A 14,530-nucleotide genomic window follows, 5' to 3' on the forward strand; every position below is an offset into this window, starting at 1 on the left:
TGTTGTTTGTTTGTTGTTGTATTTGCTTAAGAATCATTCTTTGCATATAAACCAGTGTGGATCATGTCGTGATTGAGATTGGCTACGTTCCCTGGTTCATGATGTCATTATACGATACATCTTACACATGAGCCCATTTATCAATGTCACCTATTTTTAAAACCTGCTCCTGAACGTGATTACAGTATTGTAAAAGAGCGCCCCCAGGTGTTGAAGTACAAAGTTCAAATTGAATTGGTCATTGGTGTCTTTTATGACAATACACGACTGGTTTATGAGACAAAATAAACACGTTGTTTTCATCAACAAAAAAAGTGACTGCTGCAGCAGATGATCAATATATTGATTGGTAATGAAGACCATTTATACAAAGACCACTTGCTAAGTTACAACTGATTTATTCAAACTTTAAGGACACCTTTTAGGTCACCGTCCTTTTTGAAATCAATAGCGATGGGCTAACAGTTTGATTCGGTTTTGAAAATATTCATTAGCTCCAATTACCTCAGTGGTCAATTTTACCCATTTCCATTTTTGTATTGACTCAAGCACTGAATATCCTTTCTTTGTCCTTTCTTAAAAACAGTTCTAAAATATCCCAATTGGATAGAATATATGTTGTCGCTTTTCAAGTATGTTTATAACATCTCAGAAACAGTTGTTGCTTATGTCACCTATTATTTGACTGTTTTTTGTGGATTTTTAAATACGGGTAAAAATGACCCACAACATAAATCAACATGATTTTTTTTCAACATAATATGAGGGTTAAAGGACGACCGATGTCACTTTTTTGTTTCCTAACTATCATCAGAAAAACGTTTTGTAGCATCTAAAATACCCAAAGCACGCAGTATATTTGTATTCAAATGCAAAACACCAATAAAAATGACTTAAAGTGTCCAAAATCTGCAAAAAAAAATGAGCTGCGAATTGGGCATTTTCAGAAAGTCCCGCCCTCAGTTCGTGACGTCACGCCAAGACGTCTTGCATTGCTGGAGAATCAAGACAATGGCTTCTTTGTTGTTACTCATCCACTTATGAATATGATTCAAATAGCTCTGAAGAAGAAAGCATATATGTTTGCAATCGATTAAAGAATTTATTCCGTGTCATTTTGAGGCATCAGGGGTGGGAAATGTCGCATCCAAGGAAGGTAGAAAATGGCGACAAAGCCGTGTAGGGAATTAGTCAGCCCGTTTCCACAGGCTGATAAATTCCTTCCATGGAGCTTGGTCGCCCTCTTCTGGCGGCTTTTGGGTGCAACATGACGTTTTCAGACCAAACAAGTACAGCAAAATGCATTGACGTGATGGAAGGACTGCTACAATGTGTCTTTTTTTTCAGTCAGGGACGTTCATTCAGTGACGTCACGTATGGACTCGAATATTCAGTGCAAGTCTTAAAACTTAAAATATAGCTATATGCGGTGGTATATTATTAAAATACGCTCAGTAGAAGTCATTCGAAGCCATTTTACAAATTATAATACTAATAATAATATATTTAATTTACAAGCGGCTTTCAGAGCACCCAAGGACACTTTACAATTAAAAGAACAATAAACACTAGAACAATAAGAACCATAAATAAAATGATAAATAATAAAAGAGTTGAGTAAACTAAACTGAATACAATTTTAAACAGCTGGTTTTTGAGGCGGGATTTGAAAGTGTGAATAGAGTCAATATTACAGATGTTGAGAAGTGAGTTCCAGGAACGTCAGACAGATTAAAAGTTAAGGATGGACACTTTTGATAATGATGGTGAGGCCCTGTGACTTTGAAGATCCAAAAAGGTATTTGGGTCATCAGGATGCTTTGAAAAATCCTGATAATGATCCTGACTATTTCAATCTGGTTTATTAGAGGACGGAAACATCGAAAACATGTAGCATTTGTGCCCTTAAGGACCATAGTTGTTGATTTTAGATGTAAATATCCGTCCATCCATTTTGAAGACCGCATAATACTCATTATGGTCGTGGAGGGTGCTGGAGCCTATCCCAGCTGTCTTTGGGCAGTGGGCGGGAGACACCCTGAACTGGTTACCAGCCACTTGTAGGGCACACATAGATAAACAACCATCCACGCTCACACTCACACTTTAAATAACAATTTAATGTTCAATGCATAAATTGACGGCTGGGGTACGCCCCAGCACCCCCAGCCACCCCAGTGGGGAATATGCGGTTTTGAAGAATAATGAATGAAAGAATCACTGTGATGAGTTGGTGTTCACGCCTGGCTACAAAACAAGAGTTTCACTGCGGACATGAGAAAGGTATCAAAGCATGACTAATTATGGACGGAAAACGCACTTCATTGTACAGTTTGATTAACAGTTGACAATTGAGGTGGTTATGGTCTCTGCGCATTTTAACACTTTTCTCTGCTGTTTCAAATTCACTATTTAGTTTTACTTTAGGGGGACTTTGGTACTGTAGCTACATAATTGAAATTTAAAAAAGGTATTTCTTGTTTATTTGTACTTAGTTTAAGATCCCAATTCTGGATTTACGTATTTCACTTGAATCAACGACACGGGTAGCTGAACGGGGAAAAAAATGGAATAGCAAACCGTATACATTTTCATTGGCTGGTGTGTTTTTAAAACCACGCCTCCACCAACCAATCAGAGCCCTAAACAATGAGCTTATGTGTTGCAGTTGCTGGGTAGACAACTTGAAAACGACGTCGTTCAAGTCATCGCAAAACGGAGCTCGAGGAGTGCAGGCGACTACAGATTAATTTGTGAGTTATTCAAAAATGTACAAGTCATAGGGTGTTGGTAAGCAGAGTATATTGTAATGCATTTTTACAAATTAAAAAAAGAAACGATATACTCCATGCACATACCGACGCGTTGCTTGCGTCTGGTCTTTTTAAACGACGTGGCTGCTCTGCAGACGGCAAATTGCACATCTACTTATCTAGCATTATCGATTTATTGTTAGTCAAGACAGTTTGTTGGATTTATGCTTTCCCCCTGTCAGTGAGCCGTCATACTATATATGCTACCGCTAGCCATTGTTTATCAACAGTGGGACTTTGAATGAAGGGGAACCGTGGGGGTGGGCCTCTGTTGCGTTACTTCGTGTCTAGCATAATTTTTTTGTCTGACGTCTGCATTCTTCTCTGGACATTACAGGTTTTGCCTAAATCTTTTTTGCTGTTACGACATCTCTTTCCTGTTGTGTGATATGGCAGCTGACTGCGAGGCCTGGCTTAACGCAAACCCCGTCGGTGAGTGTGAGCCATTCCAAGCCATTTTATCAGCTGTGTTCGAATGGAGAGAAAGGGCTCTGTACATAGAAGTGGTATTATTTTGCCACTCTTTTCGCAATTCATCAATCGTGCAGGCAGGTAGAATGGTGATAAGGCTTAGTTTGGTGTTGATTTTTAAACACTAATTTGTAAGTCACAGTTTAGTGGACATGCAGACATTTCAGTGCACTGTATTTCTGTTATTGACGATATGTTGATAGCCTATTTAAAATATATGCAAACGTCACCCCTCATGTAGTAATCTATTTAATTACGTACTCACCAATGACATGTATTGTATACTTTGTATGTTTGCCCACTGTTTGCTAAGATGTTCTCTAAATACCCCTTCCCCCACACGTTTCAATAACATTCATATTTGGTGTTTGTTTGTTTTTCCTTCAGTTTGTCCCATCAGGAGTCACCATACTTTGAGACAGACATGATTTGTTGGTCACAATTTTTACAGATGTTGCCATTCCTGACACCACACTTCTATTTTATTTGAACCCAGGCATTTCATGTTGGGATATCAGTGCCCAGTTGTCAAATCTTCATTCACGACATGTAGTAGTAAATGTATGGATCGCCAATATCACGTTATTCTATCAAACTGAATCAACTGTACCTCCATCTGTTGACACACATTGGATGACACTTTTTTGCCATTATTATTTCACATAATGATTAATCAAATCTTTTTAAAAACCTAACAGAAGTCGACAATGGCAGTGACTCGTTTGTGTCTGAAGACGAAAACAACGGCAGTGCACTTGCGGCCAACAAGAACATTAACAACGAGATTAATGGCAACTGGCTGTTGTCGTCGAGCAACAGCATCCAAGAGGCGCGTCTCAAGGCCAAGGCTAAACGAAGGCTTAGGAAGAACTCATCCCGGGATTCTGGCCGAGGGGACTCCCTTAGTGATAATGGTGATTTGGTCAGAAGCGTTGCCCCCACCAGCCCCAAGAGTAAGCTGCTGGACAGGAGGTCCAGACTGGGTAAAGGGAGAGGTCTGCCAAAGAAAGGTAAGACAATGTATTAACTTAATAAGTAATGGCAGTCACTGTTAAGATATGCCAGAAAACATTTGTAATTAATGGATGTTATTGCCTTCAGTTTGGGTTGACGTAAACTGGTTAGTTAGCAAACATTGCGAGGGAACAGACAAATCTCTCATCTGACATACTGTAGAGGTACAGTTCTCTTGTGTCTTAACAAGGTATTTTGATGTAAGTTTAAATCAATTTTAAATGGAAACTGAAAAAGGACTCAATCTGATCCAATTACTGGTTGATTTTGTGATTTATTAAGTGTGAAATAATGGAAATGGACGTTGATGTAGTTAACATGTGCATGGAAACACACCCAACACTTCTGTTGTAGCATCATAAAATGCATCATTTCAACACCTTTGCAGTACAATGAAAAGGTAATTATTTTAAATATTTTGTTGACTTTAATATTGATTGCTGCATATCAGAAGTTATGAACAAAAGTACACATTCCACGTTCTTTTAGTTTTTTTTTTTCATATTGTTATTGAGATATCTGGCAAAAGGTTTGTGACGTTAAATCGTATCCATATCAGCCCGAATACAATTATAACATTACTCCTGGGGCTTGGCCTCTGTTCATTTTATGACGACCGTTGAGTTGTGCCTTTTTGTATTACCATTGTGCCAACCATTATACCTGAAACACCTGTTGCTCCGGTCCTATTGGTCTTCTGGCTTTAAAAAAAAAAATCATGGTTAAAATTGCTCAAACAGGTTGAAAATGAGACAGGAAATAGGTGATTCACAACACACAGAAAACGGTAGAAATACTTGTAGTATGCTCATTAAAGGACAACCGACGTCTCCGGACAAGTTGTGTCCATAATTTGTAAAATGGCTTCAAATGACTTCTACTGAGCATATTTTACAAAGATTCCACCGCATATAGCTATATTTTACGTTTTAAGACTCGTGCTGAATATTCCGGAAGTCTTGTTTTTGAGTGGGCGACGAGTCCGTACGTGACATCACTGAAGGAACGCCCCTAACCGAAAAAAGGACACATTGTAGCAGTCCTTCCATCAACTCAATGCATTTGGCTGTACTTGGCTGGTCCGAAAACTTTGTGAGCTGCTGGAATGAGTTAATATACACAAGTCTATGAACCACTAAACGTGAGCATATAAATTATGTCATTGTAGTAATTTGCATCAGTCGCTTTGATTGAAAACATTTGCTTTTAAACTTTTGTCCGCAGGTGGGGCTGGAGGCAAAGGTGTATGGGGAAGGTCTGGTGAGGTGTATGAACCAGAACATGTCGATGAGAAAGACCCCAACTATGACGAAGCTCAGGTACTTACGGCAAAGTTAATCAACGCACTGGTTGTCAATCACAAATGACCGTTATCTTTATGAGAAGTGTATTTTGGAGAAAATTCTTTTGTACCTCATTAAATCACATACATGATGTGTAGATTATTTCTGTTGTGACATTGTGCTTTAACACAAATGTGTATTTCACCATTCTCCAAATAAGACTATTAAAGGACAACCGACGTCTCTGGACAAGTTGTGTCCATAATTTGTAAAATGTCTTCAAATGACTTCTACTGAGCGTATTTTACAAATATTCCACCGCATATAGCTATATTTTACGTTTTAAGACTCACGCTGAATATTCCGGAAGTCTTGTTTTTGAGTTGGTGATGAGTCCTCACCCTACGTCACTGAAGGAACGCCCCTGACCGAAAAAAGGACACATTGTAGCAGTCCTTCCATCACGTCAATGCATTTTGCTGTACTTTGGTCTAAAAACGTCGTGTAGGACCAAAAAGAGGCAGAAAATGGCGACAAAGCTCCATGTAAGGAATTAATCAGCCTGTGGAAACGGGCTGATTAATTCCTTACACGGCTTTTGGGTGCGACATTTCCCACCCCTGATGCCTCAAAATGACACGGAATAAATTCTTTAATCGATTGCAAACATGTGTGCTTTCTTCTTCAGAACTATTTGAATCATATTCATAACTGGATGAGTAACAAGAAAGCATATTCTCCGAATCTGAAGACATTGTTTTGATTCTCGAGCAAGGCAAGACGTCTTGCCGTGACACCACGAACATGGGGGCGGGACCTTCTGAAACTGACCACTTCCGGTTTCAAATTGAAATACTTTTTAGATACTTTAAGTCATTTTTATTGGTGTTTTGCATTTGACTAAAAATATCATACTGCGTGTTTTGGGTATTTTAGATGCTATAAAACGTTTTTCTGATGTCAGGAAACAAAAAAGTGACGTCGGTTGTCCTTTAAGAGCAGTCTAATTTGGAAATCTTCAATGACTGCAGACAGCAGAGTAAACCAAAGCAAAATAAAAGCAAATGATGGAAAGTAGTCCAACTATATATTTGTTGTGAACGTTGAGAATGTTTTAACAGGAAAACTGCGTGTATGAGACTGTGGTGCCTTTGCTGGATGAGAGGGACTTTGAGAAAACGGTCACGCCCATTGTCCAGGAATACTTTGAACACGGAGACACAAATGAAGTTGCGGTAAGCATGAGGGGTGCAATCTATGAATAAGCTTAAAGACTTGATCTTTTTAAACGTGTTCACATCTCCCTGCCCATTTAGGAACTGCTAGCGGATCTGAACCTGGGGCCCATGAGAAGCGAGGTGCCCTCACTGGCTGTGTCATTGGCGCTGGAAGCCAAGGCCAGCCATCGGGAATTGACCTCAAGGCTGCTGGCCGATCTCTGTGGTCCCGTCTTAATTCGCAGTGACATGGAGAAGTCTTTTGACAAACTCCTACAAGACCTCCCGGATCTGGTGCTGGACACACCTGGAGCCCCGCAGGTGAGTGGTTCTGGCATTAAACCCATCTATCAATTATTAAAATACCATATTTTATAACAAGGCGCATCCCTAATGAATAGTGTATTTTCAAACTTTTTCCATATCTAAATTGCACCGGATTATGAGGCGCACCTTCAATGAATGACATGTTTTAAAAAGTTTTCATATACAGCATAAAGCGCTACAGTAGAGGCTGGGGTTACATTATGTACAGTGTCCGTTAGACCAAGGGTGTCCAAGGTTTTTTCTCCGCGGGCTAGTTTCCTCTCTGGGGGCCGTTATGAATTTAAGGAAGCCATTTTAATGTTTAATCCCCTCCACATATTACATATAGAGGGCACAACAAATAAATGAATAAGTAGTTTAAATATTTGAAGTAAAAAATAATGACTGTTATTATGGTTTAGTTGGGCTACTGTGCAATTTTGATTTAAGATTTTAACAAGCATCATGAAATTCCACAAGTTTGATTTGCCGTCGCGGGCCGAATAAAATGATGTGGCGGTCCAGATTTGGCCCCCGGGCCTTGACTTTGACACCTGTGCATTAGACGGCACTGCGATACAGGGAATGACAACAAAACATTCAGATAATCAGATGCTGTATAATCCAGGATTTTGTAAGAGTTTATCACACTACAATAATAACTATAATTTTCAGAGATTACAAATCTTCCTTCTAAAAATGATTTATGTTCCTTGGAGGTTTTCGTGGAATATTTTGGCCTTAAAACTTTCACAAATAAACAAATTTCGCTTTCTTGAGACACTCAAGACAAAAACAAGCAACAAATAACAATTTTTCCATTTGTAATCATTGTCCCATAAAATTGACAATTATATCATCATCGGAAAAGAAAATCCACATTGTTTGTCTCATTTCTTTGTTTGAGGCATCCGGATTGTAATCCTTCTGTGGTATTTTAGTTTTATGTCCCTGCAAATAATTATAATATTCAAATCTTTGCAGGTCACGCAATTCTAGATATTTTTTGAGGGTTTAATTAAACATTTTATTCAATTATGTTGTTGACCTGTGCGCGTGCGTGTGCGCATGCATTCATGTGTGTGTGTGTGTGTGTGTGTCCTTTTTCTGTAGACATTAGATCTGTGGTCATTGTCTGGCAGTGCAGTAAAAATGCAAGCTCAGCAAAGCGCTCTGAAAAGCCTATGAGTGTCCCTCTCCCCATAACCCCGCCCTCTTTCTCTCTCAGTTGCTCTTGCCGATTCTCTCTCACAGATCTGTGTTTATACGGCCAGTATAAACATCCCTCTGTATCTCTCACTCCTCTAGCTTTCTCAGATTCTCATACATTTACACGCACACACTGCCTTTTGTTCCTCTGGCAGTAAGTCAAGCCAGCACCAAATTGAGAGTGAACTGACTCGTCTGTACAGGAACAATAGTCAGAGTGCTGAGTGCCTGCTTTGTGTATGCCAGAGCAGTAAAGCCAGCTTTTTCATTTATCGAATCACGCCTGCACAAAAGTAAACAAGCACACGCACACATGCCACCACCCCATGTTGTGTGGTTTTGTCACCAGTTCCAACTAAATCACATTTCAATTTTGTTCTATGACACTGTCTGCTATGGATATAAACTTGCCATATTCTGTGTTACGAATGAGCTAAAGCATATCATCAGACTTTGAGCAAGAGCCAGGGTAACACTCTGGACTGGTCATGAGCTAATCGCAGAGCACATATTTTGGAATGCAAATCGGGACGTGACTTTTGAATACTTTTCATCGTCTGAATATTTTTATTGAAAACAATTTTCATCGCTGAGCAGCCCAGCATAGACGCAAATGCACCTTTAAAGGACAACCGACGTCGCCGGACAAGTTGTGTCCATAATTTGTAAAATGGCTTCAAATGACTTCTACTGAGCGTATTTTAAAAAGATTCCACCGCATATAGCTATATTTTACCTTTTAAGACTCGCACTGAATATTCAGGAAGTCTTGTTTTTGAGTTGGTGACGAGTCCGTACGTGACGTCACTAAAGGAACGCCCCCTGACCAAAAAAAAAGACACATTGTAGCAGTCCTTCCATCACGTCAATGTATTTTGCTGTATTGTTTGGTCTGAAAACCTTGTGTTGCACCCAAAGGCCACCAGAAGAGGGTGTCCAAGCTCCATATAAGGAATTTATCAGCCTGTGGAAACGGAGGTGGCCACAGGAGGTCGCCATTTTTTGCCTCTTTTCTGGTGATCGTTTCTCCCCAATGTTGCCTCAAAATGGCATGGAATAAATTCTTTAATCGATTGCAAACATGTATGCTTTCCTCTTCAGAACTATTTGAATCATATTCATAACATCTTCTCCGAATCTGAAGCCATTGTTTTGATTCTAGAGCAAGGCAAGACGTCCTGGCGTGACATCGCAAACAGGGGCCTTCTGAAACTCGCCACTTCCGATGTCATTTTGAAGTAGTTTTTGGACACTTTAAGTCATTTTTATTGGTGTTTTGCATTTGACTAAAAATATCAGCCTGCGTGTTTTGGGTATTTTAGATGCTATAATACGTTTTTCTGATGTCAGTCAGGAAACAAAAGAATGGTGTCGGTTGTCCTTTAAACAGGAAAGAAATGCTCAAACAATACAACAATCTCAGGTGGTCTTACTGCTATTTCATTCCAAGACTCCCTGTAAACTTTTATCATATCCCCCCTGATCAGTGGCGAAAAACAAATCAATCCCTCTGAAAATCATGTGATATTAAATACAGATGTTTATTCTTGTTCCCTAGCTAATGGGCCAATTCATCGCACGAGCGGTTCGTGACCAAATATTGTCGAAGAGCTACATTGACGGATACAAAGGCAGAGTTGGCTGTGAATACACAAGGTATGTGGTTTCATTTAGTTAATATGTTTATTTAGATGTGGGATGTGGGAAGTCGTTAAATAATTGCACTCAAGTTTTGATGCTTTTTTTTTAAAATCAGACCATCAATATTCAATTTTATATACAGTACTGCTAAAAAAAAATTATAAATCTGTAAAAGAGGCAAAAAATGGCCACCGAGCTCCTGTGAGGAATCAGCCCATTTCCACAGGCTGATAAATTCCTTACATGGAGCTTGGACGCCCTCTTCTGGCTCTTTCTGGTGCAACACGAGGTTTTCAGACCAAACAAGCATTGACGTGATGGAAGGAATGCTACAATGTTTCCTTTTTTTTCGGTCAGGGGCGTTCCTTTAGTGGCGTTACGTACGGCCTCGTCACCAACTCAAAAACAAGACTTCCGGAATATTCACCGCGAGTCTTAAAACGTAAAATATAGCTATATGCCGTGGAATCTTATTGAAATACGCTCAGTAGAAGTCATTTGAAGCCATTTTACAAATAATGGACACAACTTGTCCCGAGATGTCGGTTGTCCTTTAATGTTTTGATTTGAATAAACATGAATCACTGTTCTTGCAGGGCAGCCCTCGACCGGGCGGCTGTGCTTTTGAAAATGAATAAGGGTGGAGTTCGTATCGATAACCAATGGGGCGCAGGCGGCGGCCAGAGACCTGTCACGCAGCTTGTCAAAGAGGTACCGGTCCTTAAGATCCTTACATCATTCCTTTTATTTCCATTTGCGCTTGACTTTTAATGACTGAAAGTCCAGTTTCGGGAAGAGCAAAAAATACACCCCCCCCCCCCACCCCCTCTTTTTAATCTTATCAGATGAACTTGCTGCTCAAGGAATACATCCTATCCGGTGACAGCAAAGAGGCTGAGCGATGCCTGAAAGATTTAGAGGTTCCTCATTTTCACCATGAGTTTGTCTATGAGGTAAGTCAGTCTGCAGACCCCAGTGAGACATCAACTGACCTCACTCAATATAGCAACTTAATTTCGTTAAAGTACAACCGACGCCTCCGGACAAGTTGTGTCCATAATTTGTAAAATCACTTCAAATGACTTCTACTGAGCGTATTTTACAAAGATTCCACCGCATATAGCTATATTTTACCTTTTAAGACTCGCGCTGAATATTCAGGAAGTCTTGTTTTCGAGTTGATGACGATGCGTGACGTCACGGAGGGAACGCCCCTGACCGAGAAAGCGACACACAATGCATTTTGCGGTACTTTGTTTGGTCTGAAAACTTCGTGTTGACGGTGAAATTAGAAGGAAAAAACATAACGCGATGATGAATCATTGTGTTGCACCAAGACTACTATTTGATACTAGTTGACACAAATTCCCAGCAGACAAATCAGCCCATTTCCAACGGAGCTTGGGTGCCATCTTGTGCATTTTCTGGGCAATACATTGGAGTCCAGATGCCTCAAAATGAGACGGAAGGACTTCTTTAATGGATTGCAAACATTTATGCTTTCCTCTGCAGAACTATTTGAATCATATTCATAACTGGATGAGTAACAAGAAAGGATCTTCTCCGAATCTGAAACCATTGTTTTGATTCTCTAGCAAGGCAAGACGTCCTGGCGTGGTGTCACGAACAAGGGGGCGGGACCTTCTGAAACTCGCCATCTCCGAGGGCATTTTTGAACTAGTTTTCGGACACTTTAAGTCATTTTTATTGGTGTGCTTGCATATTTTGGGTATTTTAGATGCTATAAAACGTTTTTCTGATGTCAGTTAGGAAACTAAAAAATTGTGTCGGTTGTCCTTTAAGGCTATAGTTATGGTTTTGGAGTCCAAGGGAGAGAAGACATTCAAAATGGTTCTGCGGCTTTTGAAGTCACTCTCAGTGTCCTCCATTATCACCGTGGACCAAATGAGAAGGGTAAGATGCCACTTTCTGGTCTCTCTGATGAACTGCACATTATTTCACATAGGGTACTTTTTTTTTCTTCCATAGGGCTATGAAAGAGTTTATATGGATATAGCTGAAATTAACATAGATGTTCCTCGTGCGTACTTCATCCTTGAGCAATTTGTTGAAAAGAGCTTTAATATGGCAATCATTGATATAAAGTTACGAGATCTTTGTCCCTGTAGGTAAGTGAACCTTCTCTTTGCAAAATTATTCAAACATACAGGTATGAATGAAACTTATGAACAATATCGGTTTCTTCTCTCAGGGGTCGCAAGAGATTTGTCAGCGAAGGAGACGGTGGTGTCATCAAAACTGAAAGCTAAGGAAGTGCTTTTTTTCCAGCTCCAGTACCTTTTTTACTTGCATACTTTTCCAAACTAGAGGTGGGGAAAAAATGCACTTTTTAAACTGAAGCTGGATGATTTCCTTCTGTGTTTCAATATAAACAATTACATAAGTTAACCCTAAAAGTGCCACACCACTGTCAGTCATTCCATATTAAGATGTACAGTATTCAACTGAATTTACTGCCACACCTTTTGTGTGTTCGAAGAGGCAAACGTTTGTACACATGACTGCTTTGTGTCAAGAGCTTTATAGAATGACGTATGGAAAATAAAGGGGAGAATGTTGTATGCAATAATGACCCCCCCTTTACTTGCTGCTTTTTCTATGCTGTGTGACTCATTTTCTGAAGGTCAATTCAGGTTCCAAGAAGTGGTGTGAAAGAATGTTTATTTTTATATCAATAGCATTACTGGTACTCATGATTTGCCATGTATTTCTCCTTGTCTGTTCATTAAAACAACTACAAAGATTAAGACTTTTCTTGGGTGGGGAGCAACATAAAATGTTATAAATTACAGAATATAAAAATAAAACTAAAAACACAAGACATACATACTGTAGTTGTAACTGATTAATATTTCAACATCCTGCCAATCCATCAAAACATAAATATATTTAATTGCAGGCTGGTTCATATCCAACAGGGGTGATTACATTTTCCTGATTCCTTTTTCATTCAAAGCTCTGATGGAGAGAATCCACCACAGGACTAAGACTGCTCCTTCATTGCAACTTCTTGTTGTTTGATAGCCTCTTGAGCCTCCATCTGCATCTTCTCCAGCTTCTCAAGTGTGACCGACTTGAGTGGGAGGAGTTTGGGTTTACAAAGCACCATCGTTGGGACATCTTCCATAGATAGCTGCCCTGTGACGGCAAAGAAATCCGACAGCAACAGGCACAACTAATTCAGTTTTAGTGATTGATTTTTCTTGCATCTAAAAAAATTTAAGACAATGATTGGTCAAGGCAGATTTAGTTCATCTTAACATGTCTTGAAATTCTGTTTCTATAATTTCAACACAGTCATGTTAAAATGTCTGTTTTGTAGATTTTACAAACCTTGCTTCGGTAGAACTTCTCTGAATACGGATTTCACCTCAGGCATTGTGCCCTCTTGTGTGACCTGTCGATGAGTGGTAAGTATTTAAAAACTATTTTACTTGAACCGGAGTATTGACATACACACGTTTTTAAAATAAAATAAAGTTAATAAAAGTCGATATGATTTAGCCGTGATCAACAGCGCTTGGCTTCCGTACAATGTAATGGGCACAACGAAATTTAAACTTCAATGATATTGTTAACGGAATAAATCGCGATGCAATCAACACAGCATTTTTGTACCATTAGGATTCTTATGTACAAGTTCGCTATACAGTGACTGAAACACGCACGTCGTACCGTAAATCTGATGAATTGTATGTAATTCAGTGCCAATTAGACAGTTTCAAACACTGACTTGAGTGTTAAAATTAAGACTTCCAAATAAATTTTGTCTATCGATAAAGTTTTGGCAGAGAATGGTTGTACATGCAATGAGTGCTGTAATGAAAAATGCCTTTGCTCAATATTGCATGCGGCGTGAAACACGCAGCCAGTCCGAACTGGATGTTAAACGACAATTAAAGTACAGTATTTTATACTCAAGAGTTTCGTAACTTGGAAATAGCATTCGGCTAGCTGTCCTGACGCTACGATTAGCATTTAGCTTAACTACACTTAAAACAATGCTTTATTCTCTAACGCCGAGATTTGTCGAGAACGTGATCAAAACTCAGGCTTGCCGTTCTAATCTTTCCACAAATTACCGTCAAATACCGAAAATACTCACCTTTCACTGGAATTATCGCAGTTGTCAAGACAACGTTTTACTCGAAGGCGTCACTTTCTTCTTCGCCTTTGCCACCCTAACATTGTGCTACTGACATCTACAGGCAACACTTTGTAGAACATAAAGACAAGCTCCGGCCAACATTTCACTTCATTTAGTTTTAATGAAGGAAGGATAATTGCATAAAATTAACGTTTGTTGATTTCTTCACAACAAGCTGTATTATTGAGGAAATCTGGAGACGTATTTTTGACCACCATATTTTTTTTTCCCAGCAAATCGTTTTTAAAGTCTTTTTTTAAATCTGACCTGTAAAAGCTAACGCAATTGGATTTTAGGATGCATTGTAATTTATCGTTATGAAGGTTCAGAGAAAATGTTCATCGTATGCTGAGCATAATCCATAACTCATAAATATTACCATATTGCATACATTTGGTTATTCTACTG

At 39.3% G+C, this 14,530-nt stretch overlaps 2 protein-coding genes across 2 annotated transcripts; one reads left to right on the forward strand and one right to left on the reverse strand.

Annotated features, from left to right (window-relative positions):
- The first annotated feature begins 2,654 nt into the window (after positions 1-2,654).
- On the forward strand, positions 2,655-12,471 carry pdcd4b (programmed cell death 4b). Its single transcript, XM_089006762.1, has 12 exons — positions 2,655-2,753; positions 3,151-3,245; positions 3,983-4,294; positions 5,523-5,617; positions 6,703-6,816; positions 6,898-7,119; positions 9,872-9,969; positions 10,551-10,665; positions 10,800-10,907; positions 11,758-11,868; positions 11,944-12,083; positions 12,167-12,471. Exons 2-12 carry the CDS (start codon positions 3,203-3,205, stop codon positions 12,222-12,224), a joined length of 1,416 nt encoding a protein of 471 aa, XP_088862888.1. The 5' UTR covers positions 2,655-2,753; positions 3,151-3,202; the 3' UTR covers positions 12,225-12,471.
- Positions 12,472-12,619: 148 nt separating this feature from the next.
- On the reverse strand, positions 12,620-14,174 carry bbip1 (BBSome interacting protein 1). The gene is made up of 3 exons (XM_089006763.1): positions 14,081-14,174; positions 13,309-13,372; positions 12,620-13,113 (listed from the first exon to the last, which is right to left on the reverse strand). Exons 2-3 carry the CDS (start codon positions 13,352-13,354, stop codon positions 12,959-12,961), a joined length of 201 nt encoding a protein of 66 aa, XP_088862889.1. The 5' UTR covers positions 13,355-13,372; positions 14,081-14,174; the 3' UTR covers positions 12,620-12,958.
- Between the last annotated feature and the right edge of the window lie 356 nt (positions 14,175-14,530).

The sequence above is a fragment of the Hippocampus bargibanti genome, linkage group LG10, assembly GCF_051943395.1.
Source record: "Hippocampus bargibanti isolate YZ-2025 linkage group LG10, ASM5194339v1, whole genome shotgun sequence".
In the NCBI taxonomy this organism is placed as follows: Eukaryota; Metazoa; Chordata; class Actinopteri; order Syngnathiformes; family Syngnathidae; genus Hippocampus; species Hippocampus bargibanti.

Coding starts and splice junctions, on each gene's coding strand:
- bbip1 (XM_089006763.1), bottom strand. CDS start 13,354: ATGCCTGAGGTGAAATCCGTATTCAGAGAAGTTCTACCGAAGCAAG. Junction 13,114..13,308: donor AGAAGTTCTACCGAAGCAAG/GTTTGTAAAATC, acceptor TTGCCGTCACAG/GGCAGCTATCTATGGAAGAT.
- pdcd4b (XM_089006762.1), top strand. CDS start 3,203: ATGGCAGCTGACTGCGAGGCCTGGCTTAACGCAAACCCCGTCG. Junction 5,618..6,702: donor CCAACTATGACGAAGCTCAG/GTACTTACGGCA, acceptor ATGTTTTAACAG/GAAAACTGCGTGTATGAGAC. Junction 6,817..6,897: donor GAGACACAAATGAAGTTGCG/GTAAGCATGAGG, acceptor CTGCCCATTTAG/GAACTGCTAGCGGATCTGAA.